Raw genomic sequence first — 17,673 nt, 5'->3', positions numbered from 1 at the left:
TGTATTGCAGAGACATTTGACCGAGCACCTATGTCCCGCTGGACTGGTAAGTAGAAGCCCCCCTTTGGGTGCAGTGCAGGGTGTGGGTGCTCCTTGGGGTGGTCGTTCCTGCAGGGTCCCCTCCTCCCTCATAGGTCTGGGTCCCTTTGCCAGTCCCCCAATGTCCCCTGTGGTGCATTGGTGTGGGGTTAGGCACTTCCTCTAGTCCACCCATACTTTGGTTGTGTTGCAGGGTGTAGCTGTGGGGTCAGTGCACTGTGGGCCTGTGCAGCCCATTTTGGCTGTACCCCCAGATAGACAGGATCCACTGGGGCTGGGATAGCTCTGCTGCCTGTGTGCTTTCTGCCTCCCTTCCCTTTTTTTCCAGGTTGAGCCCTTGAGGCTGCGGGGACCATACGAGTATCACTCCTGCTAACTAAGGATGTGCCTTTTCCCACCTGTTTTATGGGTTGAGGATGCTACAAACTCTCTTCTTCTGTCCAGGGACACTGCTTTGGGCCCTTCACAAGTGCACTCACCATGTGGTCGGACTGCCCGGCAATTGAGACCGTGACTTTGTGGCCTACTGGATCAGGCTGCCACGTCCACCATATTTCTTTTGGGCTGTTGCCCTTCCCTTCTTTCATGCCACAACTGAGCCTAGCGAGATGCCTTGTGAAGGGCACTGTTTTAAAGGGTGAACCCTGCGGTTGGCTGTTGCTGCAGTCATTTTGATTTTGGGCTTTGTCTTCCAGGACAGCACATGAGAGAGAGAGGCTCCACTCACCTAAAACAGGAAACACATCATCCACAATCAAAAAGAGCACAGTCATCACGTGTCCTCAGTATTTGTGTTTCTTCCTGCCTTACAGAAACATCAGAGTGGTTTGTTATTCTTTCATCAGGACTTCGTGCTAGTTGCAGGGGCCTCCTAGTATATTTTTCTCCATGATTCCAGGAACAGTGGACTTGAAGGGGTTGCATATCTGGTTTTCCAGGCTACTTTGATAAGTGTCCTAGTTGTGGGTCCTCCCCTCCGCATTACCTTCTCGGTTTTCCCCTAGGTGCCTTCGCCAGATGAGAAGCAGCTATCCCCGTGGGCACCAAGGTTCTAGTGGAGACCTACCATGCTCACATTTGTTCAAGCTCCAAATCCTCGGTGGCTGGTTGAGCTCCTCTTTGCTGCCGATTGGGATAAATGGATCATCATGGCTGCTGGCTTGCCCAAATCTTTTGGAAGGAGAACTGCATGGCTGTGGCAGACTCATGAAATCTATGGCTGTGGCACTGCGGGTGATGATGGTGACCCTACATACACCTGTTGTGGGTAATGCCAAGTGTGTGGCCAGGTTGTCAGCTGCTGTAATTTCAGTGTACTGGAGTTTCACCCAGTCCCAGTGGCCACATGAGTGCTGATGGGGCCCGCCCCCAACCTGGCAACTACATGCCCTTCCCCCCGCTACTAATGTTGATCTATGAGGTGGAAAAAGCTGTTTGGGGGGCATTGTTTCCCCTCTGTGTCCTTGTGGATTCTGCAGCTGCACATAATAAAGCGCTGGTGGCCACATGCATTATCCCTGTGTGGTAGACATTGCAGCCTGAGGGTACTTATGGGGCTGCCGAGGGGGTGAATGTTCCCTTTGGTACTTCCTAGCTGTGCTACAAGGAATTTTCCCTACCCCGTCTAATATTATGGTTTTATGTCTTAGGCCAGGGGGAGCCTGAACCATCCATTTATGGTCCCGGAGCACCTTTGGTGCATTCTCCCTTTGAGGTGGTCCTTCTGAAGGTGTGTACCTCCTTCCCTGTCGTGGACCATCCATTTCTCATCCTGTCATACCGGAGGAGGAGTCTCCTCCCTTCAAAGTGACAATAAATGTTCATCTTTATAAAAAAAAAAAAAACAACAAACATGTCATACCAGCTCTGTGCATTGGTTTTGCACAGATAAGCCCCAATCCTCCTCTTCTCTGATCTCCTGCCTATAATTTTGGCTCTCCCCACCTTAGTGCCCCCAGAGCAAGCTGCTTGCTCTGAGCGCACTCGTGTGTGCTTGCTCTCGAGCAACCTCCGTGTCCAAGAGACACACAAAGTGACCAAGTGTGGCTTGACCTCGCCCCCCGCTCCTTCTTCACTGGCTGTGTCTAAGCCAATGAGCAGGGAGAGACCCAGGAGAGCCACTGCTTTTGTGTGCATTGCTGGAACGTGCTCGGGTACGTATTGGGGGACTGAAGGGGGAGCTTCACATGGAGGGTTTTCTACCTTCACGCATAGAATGCATGAAGGTAAAAAAAAAACCCTCATCCTTTAGAACCACTTTAAGGATCCTGCGGACAGGAAGGCAGTGTTGGTTACCACTCTAGGTTTATGGTAGTGGACTCAGTGTTGGCATGACTCAGTGTAGCAGATGCTCACTGGGTGGAATGGACTCCTACACCAAGGACTGGGTAAAGTATGGTTTTTCCTGGTCTTAAGTCAAACTGGAGGACCAGGGCCACCTAGTCCAGGGTCTCAGGTACAACGTGATGTGTCCTTGGATGCGGCTCTCTTGCCTTCCAAGCTCCCCTTCTTGGCAGTTGTTCATTTCTAGGTTCTCTAGCTTCAGTGTTGGTCTGCTGACTGAACATCTGAGCAGGCCTTGGCCAACTTCCCTTCCAAGGCAATGTGGCTTTTTCATTCTGCAGGTTTCAAGCCCTTCAGGCTCCCCCAGGGGTGCTCCAAGCACACTTGGCACAACCATGTTCCCCTTCATGCCAAGCACCAATACTTCTTATGATTTGTGATCAGGGAGGCGCATTACCAGTATGTGGCACTCCCATTTGGTCTGGCCTCTACTCCTCAGATATTCACCAAGTTGTTGGCTCCAGTCCTGTCTTTGCTGAAACAATGGGGATTGCCATTCTTGGTTATTTGGACAATCTCCTCCTCTGAGCTGAGACTCATTTTTTCGCTGTTAGACAATGTGGCGCTTATGATGCGTATTCTGCAGGAGTTTGGATGGGTTTTGTACCTCAAGCAGTCCACTCTGACCCAGACAGGAGGATGGAGTATTTGGATCTGATGTTTGACTTGGCGCAGGCCAAAGTGTTACTTCTGCCAGATAAGCTTCGGATGCTTAAGTTGGAGATTAGCTGCTGTTGTCCCGCAAGTGAGTTTACCTGCGATTGCGTATGCAGGTTTTGGTACCTCAGGGTATCCAACTTTGCGGAGGTCTTATATATGCAGTCTCACACGGACCTGGAATTCCTCTCCAAGTAGGATGACTCTCCTCTGTCCTTGCCAGATTAGGCTGGTCCAGTGGCTCCAGTGTCTTTAGCCAAGGAGTCTTTTTTTCTGCGACACTGGACAGTGGTCACTATGGATGCTACCCTATCTGGCTGAGGAGGAGTGCTGGGGCCAAGATCGGCTTAGGCCATTGGCTACTGGAGGAAACTTGACAATCGATCTTTGTCCTGGAACCTTCAGACAATTAGATTATGCCTAGAGCAGCTAACAGAGCTTTTTTTTGTGGGCATCCAGTCTGGTTTTGATTGGACAGTGCCATATTGATAACCTATGTCAGTCAGCAGGAAGGAGTGCGGCAACAGCGCTGGAAGTTGCCAGAATTCTTTGGTAGGCAGAGCTCCAATGTAGAAGCTTTCTCCACCATGTACACTCCAGCCATGGCAAACTGAGTTGTCAGGTGCTGGATCAGGGAGCATGGTCTCCACAGCAGTAAGTGTTCTGACAGCTCTGTCTACAATGGGACACACCAGACGTGGATCTTCTGGATCCGACGGATAGTCTGGAGGCGATTATTGTTTTATTTCTTCATCTGCTCCTCTTCAGCTTCCATATGGGTACAGTGTTGCATGACCACGAATTGTCATTCAATGTGCGACAATTGTCATCCAAAGTGCAACAGCGCTGAAAGCTGAAAATTGGCCTTTGCAGGAAGGGGTTAAAAGTGCCCAGTAGGCAAGTGGTTAAGTTTGAGCTTTTTTGGAGCCTTGAGCTTCAAGCTACAAAACACTCAAGTGTGAATGCAGTCTAAGGAACCACCTGGTCTTCTCTAGAGCTACTGGGAACTAAGGACTGGTAAACAGATAAGAATTCTCAAACAAGAAACAGGCTAGAAATTCACTAGAGCAGACTGCTAAGAACAGGTAGCCATGCATGGGGACACCAAGCAGATGACAGTAGGGAGTACAGCTCAAACCAGCAGGTGTGCATAGAAAACATAGGTGCATAGAGACACACGGAGGAAGTGCAAAGAGGGCAGCCGGAATCTCTAGGAGCAGGTAGAGGTGCACAGGGACACCAAACTGGAAACAGGCTAGAAATATACTAGGAGACACTGAAGCAGACTAAAGGCAGGTGATGCTAATGAATAGCAGAAAGGCATTCACAGGATCACAGAAGGGCTGAAAGCTGCCAAAGGTACACAGGGAAAACAGAGGCAGAAGAACACTGAAAAGCTCAAAGGACACAACAGTAGCAAAGATATAGGTTGCAAGTAGGGACACACTGGAAGAATTTGGGGGTACAGAGATCACACTGAAAGGCACCAGAAGATACTTTAAAACAGACACCAGGAACAAGGGGGATCCAGCCACAGGATAATAAGGAATACTGGGGTCACCAGGAGTCTTTCAAAACAGAACACTAGGAATATGGGGGTCACTTGGAATCTCCTCAGGAAGCCAGGGACACAAGGAGTCTTGGGGTCACAAGGAATATTATCAGGAAGCCAGGGTCACAAAAAACATTCCAGGGACAGGAAGAAGTACTGGAGGTACTCTAGAAATCTTTCTAGGAATCCAGGGATAAGAGGAAGCAGCAGGAATACAATAGGAATCTTCTCCACTAGGAATGGAAGTACACCAGAGGAAACGTCTTAGAACATTGGTGGACCTGGTACTAGAAACACTAGCTGTTACTGGCAAAGCCTGAGCCCTGGTTCACACTGATGCGGTGCAAATTTGCAGCGTTTTCTGTGCAAATTCCACACCACATTAGAATCGCACACCGTTCATGCGAACCGCTGCGGGTGTGTATGTTAACAACACCCTGAAAGCGGTCCACAAAATGTGGTGCGATGTGTAGAATTGGATGGCATAGGTATGAATACCCATGTGATCCGATTCTAGTCCTGCACGTTTTTGGTGCGGTGCTATTAGAGCCATACAAAATGTAAGGCTCCAATTGCACCGCACACAAATCGCATGTGATTTGCACAGGAATGTGGTGCGGTTCCTGTGCGAATCACATGCGATATACCGCAGCGCATATATGTGAACCCAGGCTGAAAGTATGAGCCTACCTAAAATAGATGGGGAGATGGTCGGGCTGGGCTGGGCGTGTAGCTAATCGAATCAACAACAGGTGGTTAACCAGTCTTCAACAAAAGTCTTGTGTGATAATAGGGAATAGCAGAACCTTGCAAGTCAAAACTATGAGACGACATCTACCAGTATTCCTGCTGATTGTTAGGAATAGAGGAGACAGATCTGCAGCAAAACTGCAGATCTGTGACAACTATACAGCTGCTTTTGTTACTTATATAATGCCTTGAAAAAGTATTCATACCTCTTGAAATTTTCCACATTTTAGCATGTTACAACCAAAAATGTTAATGTATTTTATTGGGATTTTATGTGATAGACCAACACAAAGTGGTACATAATTGTGAAGTGGAAGGAGAATGATAAATAGTTTTCAAACTTTTTTACAAATAAATATGTGAAAAGTGTGGCGGCATTTGTATTCAGCCCCCCGGAGTCAATACTTTGTAGATCCACCTTTCGCTGCAATTACAGATGCAGGTCTTTTTGGGGATGTCTCTACCAGCTTTGCACATCTAGAGAGGGACATTTTGTGCCCATTCTTCTTTGCAAAATATCTCAAGCTCTGTCAGATTGGATGGGGAATGTCCGTGAACAACAATTTTCAAGTCTTGCCACAGATTCTCAATTGGATTTAGTTCTGGACACTGGTCCATTCTAACACATGATCTAAACTTTGATCTAAACCGTTCCATTGTAGCTCTGGCTGTATGTTTAGTGTTGTCCTGCTGGAAGGTGAACCTCCGCCCCAGTCTCAAGTCTTTTGCAGACTCTAGCAGGTTTTCTTCTAAGATTGCCCTGTATTTAGCTCCATCCATCTTCCCATCAACTCAGACCAGCTTCCCTGTCCCTGCTGAAGAAAAGCATCCCCACAACATGATGCTGCCACCACCATGTTTCACGGTGGGGATGGTGTGTTTAGGGTGATGTGCAGTGTTAGTTTTCCGCCACACATAGTGTGGTCCTTTTAGACCAAAAAGTTCAATTTGTGTCTCATCTGACCAGAGCACCTTCTTCCACCTGTTTGCTGTGTCCCCCACATGGATTCTCACAAACTGGACTTCTTATGGCTTTCTTTCAACAATGGCATTCTTCTTTCCACTCTTCCATTAAGGCCAGATTTGTGTAGTGCATGAATATGAGTTGTCCTGTGGACGATTCTCCCACCTGAGCTGTGGATCTCTGCAGCTCCTCCAGAGTTACCATGGGCCTCTTGGATGCTTCTCTGATTAATGCTCCCCTTGCCCGGCCTGTCAGTTTAGGTGGAGAGCCATGTCTTGCTAGGTTTGCAGTTGTGCCATACTCTTTCTGTTTTCATGATAGATTGAACAGTGCTCTGTGAGATGTTCAAAGCTTGGGATATTTTTTTATACCCTAACCCTGTATTAAACCACTTCACAACTTTATCCCTGATCTGTCTGGTGTGTTCCTTGGCTTTCATGATGCTGTTTGTTCACTAATGTTCTCTAACAAATCTCTGAGGGCTTTACAGAACAGCTGTATTTATATTGAGATTAATTTACACACAGGTGGACTCTAATTACTGATTAGGTGACTTCTGAAACCAATTGGTTCCACTAGATTTTATTAAGGGGTATCAGAGTAAAGGAGGCTGAATACAAATTCACGACACACTTTTCGGATATTTGTTTGTAAAAAAAAGTTTGAAAACCATTTATCATTTTCTTTCCACTTCACTTATTTGCTACTTTGTGTTGGTCTATCACATAAAATCCCAATAAAATACATTTACGTTTTTGGTTGTAACATGACAAAATGTGGAATGTTTCAAAGGGTATGAATACTTTTTTAAGACACTGTAAGTACAAAGTGAGCACTGAATCATAAAGTTGTGTGCTCCATAAGTTGCAACACTGAGAGTCAGGTAACCTGACAAAGCTGCATGCAAGTGGAAACAGAAGTAAATTTAAGCTGTATGTGTCCTACACAACAGATTTTTTTTGTGGATCTGCCCATTTTCCTAAAGTCACTGCTTCTTTCAGAAAGACTGAAGCACCAGCTTCCCATTCCACCATCTCAGAGGGACCATTGTTCAAACATATGGTCTGAAAGATTGGGGCCCCTATTTCCTGTTAAGGAGCACTATACTAGGTCGGTAAGTGCCTCTTGAGCTTCTTGGCACCAGGCCTCTGTTTCCCAGATCTGTAATTCTACTACCTGGTCTTCTGTCCATTTCTAAGTTCTGCCATTTGGACATTTCATGCCCATCTGATGCCAGCTTTGCGTTACGTCCTTCAGGCTGCTCTTTGATTTCTGTTCATTAGTTCTGTTAGTGTTTGCTGTTTTGTCCACCCTTCCAAGAAGTTGTTCTGATTTTGGATGTTCTGAAGGTTTAAGACTTTCTGTGTTCTTCAACAGATGAAAAGGAAAATAGGGTTTTAATACTCATTGTAAAATCCTGTTCCTGGTGTCCATGGAGAAGGAACACAGGTCCCACCCGTCTGTTTTTCATCATGCTCTTGGTACTGCTTTGCTACTGGGGCATGCTGGTAGTAGGAGAGATTATTGTGGACTGGCCTACAGTTCTTTGTTTGCCAGTGTCCAATCCTCCTGTAGGCAGCAGTATAACCTTCAGGGGGTCCTGGACCATAAAGAGATAAAAAGGTGTGGCTTTAAATTTATTAAATGGCTTGTGTAACAATTGTATATGTTAAATGATTGTTTTGTTTATCAAAAGTGGACTTTTCTTTAAAATCTGTTTTATTTCTTTAGTTTACAATGGAGTCCACACCAAGTTCACAGTCATCAAGTCACAGCACCGTGGCTGCAGACCTGGATCACGCTGAAGAGGATGCAGGTGAGTTGCCTGTTAGCAAACAACTACATTCACTGTTGAAATACCAATATGAAAAACTGTCTAAAGCTAGCTTCACACCTATGCAGTTTGCGTTTGATCCGTTTCCGCAGTGCATTTTGCATTTTTGCACATGTGTTTTTGGCGCGTTTTTGATGTGTTTTGCAGTTTTTGTTTTTCTTGTTGCTAGGCAGATTTAAAATGCAAAACGTAGCAAAAACGCACTATATGCTTTTCTGCAGCATTTCCATTTAAGTCTATAGAACAAAAAACGCAACTTTTTGTGTTTTAAAAAAGTCCCTGACCCTTTCCAAAAAACGCACCGGGTGAAAACACGGAGATGTGAACCTGTACCATAGGAAATAATGTTAAATGGACTGTAGTGCGTTTCTGCAAAACGCTGCGGAAAACGCTTAGGTGTGAACCTAGGGTTACATGCCAGATTTGCAGTTTTGTTCAGCCAGTCCAGTCCTCAAGACTACACAGAGAGAGAGCATAGCCTGACCAGCGATCTTAGTTTTCTCCAGGGTTGATGAGCAGTACAACTTGGTTACTGACCCAACTCCCGAATGCTGGTTAGATAACTAAGGATCGTTTACAAGCTTTGCTCTCATCTACTGTCAGCAAGCCCTCATTGTGTGAAGTGCTGTGCAATAGAGCCCGATTAGCTCATACAATTGCCTATCCTTTAAGCTGGCCATACATTATACACATTTCTTCTATTTATTTATTCCAGGTACTTATATAGCGCCATCAATTTGCGCAGCGCTTTACATATACATTCACATCAGTCCCTAACCCTCAAGGGGCGTACAATCTAAGGTCTCTAACTCATATTCATACATACACATACTAGGGCCAATTTAGACAGGAGCCAATTCACCTACCAGCATGTCTTTGGAGTGTGGGAGGAAACCGGAGGACCTGGAGGAAACCCACGCAGGCACAGGGAGCACATGCAAACTCCAGGCAGGTGGTGCCGTGGTTGGGATTTGAACCTGCAACCCCTAGTACTGCCAGGCAGAAGTGTTAACCATTTAGCCACTGTGCTGCCCAGTTTTTGTTTAGATTTACCAAAAGCCACATAATAAGAGGTCAAACCTAAGTGACAAGTTCAGTTTGTATCTATAAAGGCAGACCCTTGTCCTAAATAGTTTAAGATAAATCTAAAGGAAATTATACAGAAAATTGAGAGAAAATTGTATAATGTATGGCCAGCTCAACTCAGTCCTCGTCTCGCTAAGTTCACCTATTAGAACATGTTACAGGTTATGCCCCGTACACACAATATGAAAATCGGCCGAAAAATTTTGCGGATCAAATGATTTTCTCTTCGTTGATGAGCAGGATGTTTTAACCGATAACGATATTGTTAACGAAAAAAATCTGGTTGAACAACAGTGAAAAATGTAGTCGTTTCACATACGAACGACCGATTTTCTATGCGGTGGTATGACGGTCATACGAAAAAAATCTATCAAGCGCTATCACGCATGAGTGGAAACAGAAGATGATTCAGATGTTTATGTCCAAGGAATCTTCATAAACACGAACGAAAAATCCAAATGGTAAAAGTAGATTGGCCTAATGAGATCATGAAACCAGAATTCTGCAGATTATATTTTATGTATCTCTATTTATGTATATAGGTCATGTAATAAACTATATTATACTCATTGCTGGTAATTGTGTATATCGTTCGTTCTGGCCGGAAGGGCGTGGCTACAAGGTCACATGCACACCGCATCACTTCCACTTGTATGGAAGATGTCAACACTACGTATTGCCCGACGAACGATTTTTTAGATTGGTTAATGTGGGCCACGATTTCGACCAACGATTTCGACCAACGAACGAACGCCTCTCGGTCGTCGGATGACCGATCGATTTTCTAATCGTGTATTCCCACCTTTATGCCTGTATTTAGGGCGTAAACTATAATATTTTCCAAATGGTAAAAAGCCAACGCTATAATGAATGACATACAAAAGAAATTGCAGCGCTATGGCATAAACGGGGGTGTAGAAATTTCTTGAAAAACTAAATTGGGGTCCCAATCTACTTGTCCCTCATGACATTTCACTTGACCTGATAGGAAAAAAAAAAAAAAAAAAAAAAATATATATATATATATATATATAGATTTTTTTTTTTTTTTAACACCTCCCTGCCCTTCTGCAGCACCACACCCGGGGACTAGCAGGGAGGGGACAGACCTTGCAGTGTGTTGAGCACTGATTGGGTGCTCGTCAGGAAAGGGGAGTGTCGGGCTCTTAACCCTTTGAGGACCATAAGATTACGGAACGCCAAAAGAATCAATTTTTTTGTTTTTAAAGTTCGTACACTTCAGTTGCTGTAACTAAGCCATTTCATGAAATAATTGTCAAAAAGCTAGATCCATTTGTTGTTTGTTGATAAGAACTAATATTTTGACTCAAACCAAAAAAAAAAAAAAAACAGTTTTAAGTTCTTAATCAGATGATACACGCAATTAAAAACATGGGACAAATACGTCCCTTGGTCCTCAAAGGTTAAATTCGAACAGGCAGGAAGGAAAACTTTTCTCGATCAAACAAATTTTCGGCCAGTATATGTGGTTATGGTTCAGAAATTATATTCATTTTAAACTCGAATGTTAAAAGCAAAAGACAATTTTCGAACGACATTCGTTCAGTCACCGAATATTCAAAGAATTTTCGTATGAAGATTCTCGTCCGAAAATCTACATGTGTATGGCCAGCTTAAGCGAGGCGCTGGCCCCATTGAGGAAAAAAAAATGTATTTCTTCAGGTTATCCTCGCACAAGGAAGCACTTGGGTGCTCAGTAAAAGTGTATGCTGAGTAGCCAAATAATACTCCAGTGTAGCATAAAGATGTGCATCCTGTGAAGATCTGTATCCCCTGCAGCAACTGCGCACGCAACAGAATCCGGGAACACAAGTTGAGCGTTGAGCTAAAGCCGAAGAGGTACCTGAAGTAACTTAACTCCTTACATGCCAGACTACAGCACAGGCAAGGGGTGCTACAGCCGCTGTGAAATCCTGTATCCCCGGGGATCGGCACTATTAATATTGATGACCTGTGCCTGTGTCCTTGCTCGGCTGTAACGCTGCTTGAGCTTTTAAATGCTGACCATTGAAGTGCCTGTGTTGTAGTTTGGCATGTAAGGAGTTAAGTGACTTAGCTCGGTGCTCAGCTTGTTTTCTCTGATTCTGTTGCATGGGCAATTGATGCAGAGGAATACAGATCTACACAGGGTACAGATCTTTATGCTACTGTATGTGAAGCTGTGTATGCTGTGTGGCAGTGAAGGGGTTACTGTATTTTTTGCTCCATAAGACGCACTTTTCTCCCCCCACAAAATGGGGGGAAATGTCGGTGCGTCTTATGGAACGAATATGGAGCGTCCGGCCCGGAATTCCCACCGTCGCCATGTTAGAATACCGGGCCGGCCGCACAGCTCTTCTGTGCTCCTTGGTTCTATTTGTTCCTCGGTCCAGCGCTGTCCTCACTTCTTCTCTCTTTAGTGTGGGCACCCGGCTGTAACAGCTTCCGGCTTCACAGCCGGGTGCCCACTACGCATGCACGAGAAGCGCTGCGGTTTGTGAATGGTCCTGCAGTCTTCTGGGACCTGTCCCGTGTCCCAGAAGACGGAGAGTGAGGACAACTCCGTGGAAATGGGAGCGGGTACCTGTCAAATTCAGGTAAGCACCTCCTCCAATGCTCCCCAAAGGTCCGCAGTGTTTGGTCATCTCCTGTACTATGTCCGCAGTCTCTGGTCATCTCCTGTACTGTGTCCGCAGTCTCTGGTCATCCCCTGTACTGTGTCCGCAGTCTCTGGTCATCCCCTGTACTATGTCCGCAGTCTCTGGTCATCCCCTGTACTATGTCCGCAGTCTCTGGACATCCCCTGTTCTATTATTATTATACAGGATTTACATAGCGCCAATAGTTTGCTCAGCGCTTTACAGTATAAAGGGAGACAATACAGCAACGATACAGTTCAATACAAGAGGGATAGGAGGGCCCTGCTCCTTGGAGCTTACAATCTAGGAGGGTGGCTAGTAGTACAAAAGGTAGTAACTGTGGGGGGTGGATTGGTAGGAGGAGTAGAAGATTCCATAATTAGCTGAGGATAGACTTCCCTGAAGAGAGAGGTTTTCAGAGATTGTCTAAAGATGAGCAGAGTAGGCGATAGTCTGATAGATTGGGGTAGAGAGTTCCAGAGGATGGGGGATGCTCTGGAGAAGTCCTGGAGACGAGCATGGGAGGAGGAGACAAGGGAGCTAGCGAGCAGGAGGTCGTGCGAGGAGCAGAGAGTACGGTTTGGGTGATATTTGGAGACAATTTTGGTGATGTAATTTGGGGCAGAGTTATAAATGGCTTTACAGTATATGTTATTGTTAATGTTTTGAATTTTATCCGTTGGGCAATGGGAAGCCAGTGGAGGGATTGGCAGAGAGGGGTGGCAGATACAGAACGGTTAGTAAGGTGATCGAGTCTGGCAGCAGCATTCAGTATAGACTGAAGAGGGGATAACCTGAGATGAGGTATGCCAATGAGGAGGGAGGTACAATAGTCAAGGCGAGAGATAACAAGGGAGTGAATAAGTTGCTTAGTGGTTTCCGAGGCTAGGAACGGGCGTATCTTGGAGATGTTGCGGAGGTGGAGGAGTCTACAAGATTTGGAGAGCGATTGGATTTGGGGCTGAAAGGACAGATGGGAGTCTAGGATTACACCTAGCACCCTGGCATGAGGGGAGGAACTTATGGTTGTGTTATTGATCTTGATGGAGAAGTCAGGGGAGGGGGGACGGGCTGGATGGAATACTAGGAACTCAGTTTTTGAAAGATTGAGTTTGAGGAAGTGGAGTGACATCCATTCCGATATGTCGCTTAGCAGGTTAGTAATGCGAGAGGAGACTGAAGAGGAGAGGTGAGGAGTAGAAAGATAGATATGTGTGTCACCAGCATAGAGATGGTACTTAAAGCCATGGGAGTTTATCAAGTGACCAAGGGAGGAGGTGTAGATGGAGAAGACTAGGGGTCCAAGGACAGAACCTTGAGGGACCCCTACAGAAAGAGGGAGTGGAGATGCGGAGCCAGAGTTATAGGTAACACTGAAGGAGCGCTGTGATAGGCAGGAGGAGAACCAGAGTTTTTTGAGGAGGAGGGGATGGTCAACAGTAGCAAAAGCCGCAGAGAGGTCAAGTAGTAAGAGTACAGAGTAGTGGCCATTGGTTTTAGCAGTTAGTAGATCATTAATGAGTTTTAGTAGGGCAGTTTCAGTGGAGTGTTGTGAGCGAAAGCCAGACTGTAAAGGATGAAGAAGGTTGTTGTCAGTGAGGTAGGAGCTCAAGCAATTGTAGACTAAGTGTTCTAAGAGTTTCGAGGTAAACGGGAGCAGGGAGATGGGTCTTAAGTTGTTCAGGTTGGTGGGGTCCAGGGAGGGCTTTTTAAGTATGGGAGTGATGTGTGCATGCTTTAGAGGGGAGGGGAAGGCACTGTTAGAGAGGGAGAGATTGAAGATGTGAGTGAGGGAGCATAGGATGGAAGAAGATGGTGACCATAGTAGTTGTGAGGGGACAGGATCCAGGGGGCAGGTAGTGAGACGGGCTTCTGAGAAAACCTTAGTGACCTCTTTGGTACTTGCAAGGTCAAAAGAGGAAAGTGTTGAGGGAGGTTTAGTATAAGGTATGCTAAGTGTAATGGATGTCTGTGCAGTAGTGATGCCCCTACGAATTGCATCAATCTTATTTTTTAAATGATTTGCAATCCCGTAAGCAGTGAGTGAGGTACTGGGTGGAGGTGGAGAAAGTAGAGAGCTAAAAGTGGAGAGGAGATGACAAGCTATTGATAAGAGTGAGAAAGTAGGCTTGTTTGGCAGCATGGAGGGAGGAATTGTATGTTAGGAAAGCAGATTTATATAGGATAAAAGCTTGGCGAGTTTTGGTTTTACGCCACAGTCGCTCCAGCACACGGCGATGTCTCTTAAGATTTCTGGTGTTGTCAGTCTGCCACGGTTGTAATGGTCGGGGCCTGATGCTTCGTGTTGTTAGAGGAGCAAGTGAGTCTAATGTGGATGAAAGCAAACTGTTGTAGACAGTAGTGGCCAGGTCAGGGCAGGACAGGGGAGAGATTCTGTCATAGAGGCGGTCAGTTGCAGAATGGAAAGGAGCAGGGTTCAAGTTGTGAAGGTTTCTGTGGGTAATTATTTGCTGCTTGGAGGGATAGGTGTTTGAAGATGAGGACACTGTGAAGGTGTTGATATTGTGATCAGAGAGAGGAAAGGGGGTGTTTGTGAGGTTGAAGGGAGGGCAAAGATGGGAGAAAACAAGGTCTAATGTATTCCCATCAGAGTGAGTGGAGCACTGTGTCCATTGCGTTAAGGCAAAATATGAGGTTAGGTTGAAAAGTTGGGATGTTGCCGGGTTGTTCACATTAGTGGGGATGTTATAATCTCCAAGAATGATAGTGGGTAGTTCAGAGGAGAAAAAGTAGGGTAGCCAGGCGGAGAAATCAAGAAAGTGGGACTCCGGTCCAGGAGGCCGATAGATCACTGCAATCCTCAGAGAAATGGGAGAAAACAGCTGAATGCAATGAGTCTCGAAAGAAGAGAAGGATAGAGAGAGAGGGTTAGGGAGGACTTAAAAGGTGCTCAGTGGGGATAGAAGCAAACAACCCCACCTGCTGCTTGGAGCCAGGTTTCTGTAATTGCTAGTAGATTAAGGGAGCGGGAGACAAAAAGGTCATGGACAGAGGTGAGTTTATTGCAGACAGAGTTCCAGAGTGCACATGAAACAGGGAGGGTGGGTTTTGGGAGTATGGGGACTGATCTTAAATTGAGGGGATTGTGGCTATTCATGGAGGAAGGAGGGTGCCTGGTGTGGGGGTGAAATAGTAGAGGACCAGGGTTCAGGGAGATATCCCCAGAGGTTAGGAGAAGAAGGAGGGCGAGGAAAGTAACATGGGAGCGGGATGTATGCCTTCCTGTCCTGGTGTTTGGGTCAGCAGGAGAGTAAAGTATCACCAGGAGGTGATGAGAGCAGTAGTAGGGAGATGGTAGCAGTGAGGGTGAGATGTATAAGTTTTGGGGTGGAGAAATTAGATTTTGGGAACACAGGATAGTAATATGAAAAGGAGGAGTAGAGGTGGCATATTAAAAGGTAGATGGAGTGGCGATCAGAGTTGTAGGTGATGTCCGCAGTCTCTGGTCATCCCCTGTACTGTGTCTGTAGTCGATTGGTTCAGAATATTTTGTTTCTTGTTTTCCTCCTCTAAAACCTAGGTGCGTCTTATGCTCAGGTGCGTCTTATGGTCAGGTGCGTCTTATGGAGCAAAAAACATGGTAAGTGTAGTGGGCTAGATCTGCTGAGTGAAGCTGTCAAGCTGTCTGCCTCTTCTGGGGGAAGGGGAAGGCTGATCTCTGAAATTGCTCATAGAATTCCATTTGTTTTTCTCTGATTTTATTAAATGTCACTACTCTCCTCCAGAACCAGTGAAAATATCTACTTTCCACTCAGATCCACCACAATAACTTGTTGGAGGAGAATTTGATTTATTTGCTGGATTAGATTGATGCAGTCTTCTTAATGCTTTCTGTGGGTCTGGAGAGTGATACAGCTCCAATTAGCAGACTGAGGTGTCCTTTTTATCATGTAGTGGTAAATGACCGCGGCTGAGTTCTCCTCTGAATGCCTTTTTATGAAGCAATGTGGATTGCTTCTCGTAATGAAGGGAGAAGCAATCTACAAATGCTTTGAACTCTGGAAAACGGCTGCTGTTACTATAATCTCACTAGATTACAATACGAGATCAGTCAAACACCATTCACTAAGCGGCAGTAAATTACCTCTGCTTCGCTTACGGTTCCCCCGATTCTCCACCTCTGGGCTGGATAATCTAGAGGGAGAACACAGATCGCCAGTGAAGGGCTGACATCACTCCTTCATACACTGGCCATCTGTGTGCTGAGATGATCAGCGGAGAACATGTTCTCCGCTGATCATCTCTGTTTCCTAAACCACTAATGATCTGAGATCAGCAATGATCCTTAGGATCGCCGCTGATCTCTGTTTCATAAAAGGACACCTTAATAACTCCTCTAGGATTACATATCTTGTGTAAAGAGAAATCCTAAAAGCAGACACCTTCCCAGAGGTGTTCAAAGTGTGCTGAGGTCTCAGTCCTGGGACACTGAGTAGTAGAGGAGGGGGTGGGAAGGAGGACGAAGGTTCTCGCAAGGCTTTACATGCAGCAGACATGGAGTCTGGGAGAGCCGAGCTGTCACGCTGAGCATTGCAAACCGGGGAAAGGGAGGGGGGAGAGGCAGAGGAGTGGAAGGGGGAAACACACCGATCATTATCACACTGACAGTAAGCCGGACTAGAGCTGCTCATATCCCCTGTAGTAAAGTGCACGGCTCCCCGAGGCTCATCATCTGCTTGCCCGCAGCAGGGCTAAATGTCAAAGAAAACCACCTGCCCGGCGCCCGGAACTGTATGTCCCGGGCGTTGGGCGATATGATTTGCACATTCCTGATAAACATATAAATGGTGACTTAGGTGAGCAAATAATAAATAAATAGATATTTTAAATGAATAAAGTGCAGCGCTATATTGCAGACCTATGGGGGTTTGTTTACTAAAGCTGGAGAGTCCAAAATCAGACTCACTTCTGCATAGAAACCAATCAGCTTCCAGGTTTCATTGCCAAAGCTTCATTGAACAAGCTGAGGTTAGAAGCTGATTGGATTCTATGCAGAAGGGATTCTGATTTTGGACTCTCCAGCTTTAGTAAATAAACCCCATGGTGACAACAGATGAATAGTGACTTAAGTGAGCAAATGAATGAATGATACAGAAAAATGAAATGATTGAATGACCAATGATCAAATTCTTCTATAGTGTCCAAAAATTGATCATGACATCAGGTGAATCCGTGACAAATTCTTCTGTCTAATGCACTCACCAGAAGCACATATTTAATGCGCATTAAGAACAGCAATAAAAACTCCACCAGGTCAGCCTTATCCACCTGTAGAGGAAGATGAAAGAAAGAGCGCACAAACCTTGCGCATTACCTCAATAAATAGTGACTAAGTTTATTAATAAGGAAATATACTCACAAAATTATTGTATAACAGGCATAAGTAACCATAATCTAAACAGGGTTACAGGTAAATCAAAAAAGGGACGGGGTGTAGGCTAACGCGTTTCGAAGGGTGCTCAACAGGCAGTTCAGCCTGTTTACTGAACTGCTGTAATACTGACACTCAGTGGCTGAATATCTCCTTGCCATGGGAACTCTGCCATACTGAAGTTTCTATCTGCCAAACCCAGCTCTGATGAAGAAGGAAGCACCCTTCGAAACACGTTAGCCTTCATCCCCCCCCCCTTTTTTTGATTTACCTGTAACCCTGTTTGGATTATGGTTACTTATGCCTGTTATACAATCATTTTGTGAGTATATTTCCTTATTAATAAAATTAGTCACTATTTATTGAGGTAATGCGCAAGGTTTGTGCGCTCTTTCTTTCATCTTCCTCTACAGTTTT

At 45.5% G+C, this 17,673-nt stretch overlaps 1 protein-coding gene across 1 annotated transcript in view; it reads left to right on the top strand.

Annotated features, from left to right (window-relative positions):
• Positions 1 to 17,673, top strand: part of LOC149460243 (adenosine deaminase domain-containing protein 2-like) — a 53,134-nt gene that overhangs the window by 5,313 nt on the left and 30,148 nt on the right. Inside the window, exons 3-4 of the mRNA XM_089679869.1 lie at positions 1,689 to 1,768; positions 8,037 to 8,121. Coding sequence (XP_089535995.1) covers positions 1,689 to 1,768; positions 8,037 to 8,121 — 165 coding nt within the window. The remainder of the gene's footprint in view (positions 1 to 1,688; positions 1,769 to 8,036; positions 8,122 to 17,673) is intronic.

This window comes from Staurois parvus, unplaced genomic scaffold (assembly GCF_062004578.1).
Source record: "Staurois parvus isolate SC_StPar_1 unplaced genomic scaffold, SC_StPar_1.0 ptg000232l, whole genome shotgun sequence".
Classification (NCBI taxonomy): domain Eukaryota; kingdom Metazoa; phylum Chordata; class Amphibia; order Anura; family Ranidae; genus Staurois; species Staurois parvus.
The sequence above is the reverse complement of the archived record's forward strand: the minus strand, read 5'-3'. Positions and strand labels throughout refer to the sequence as shown.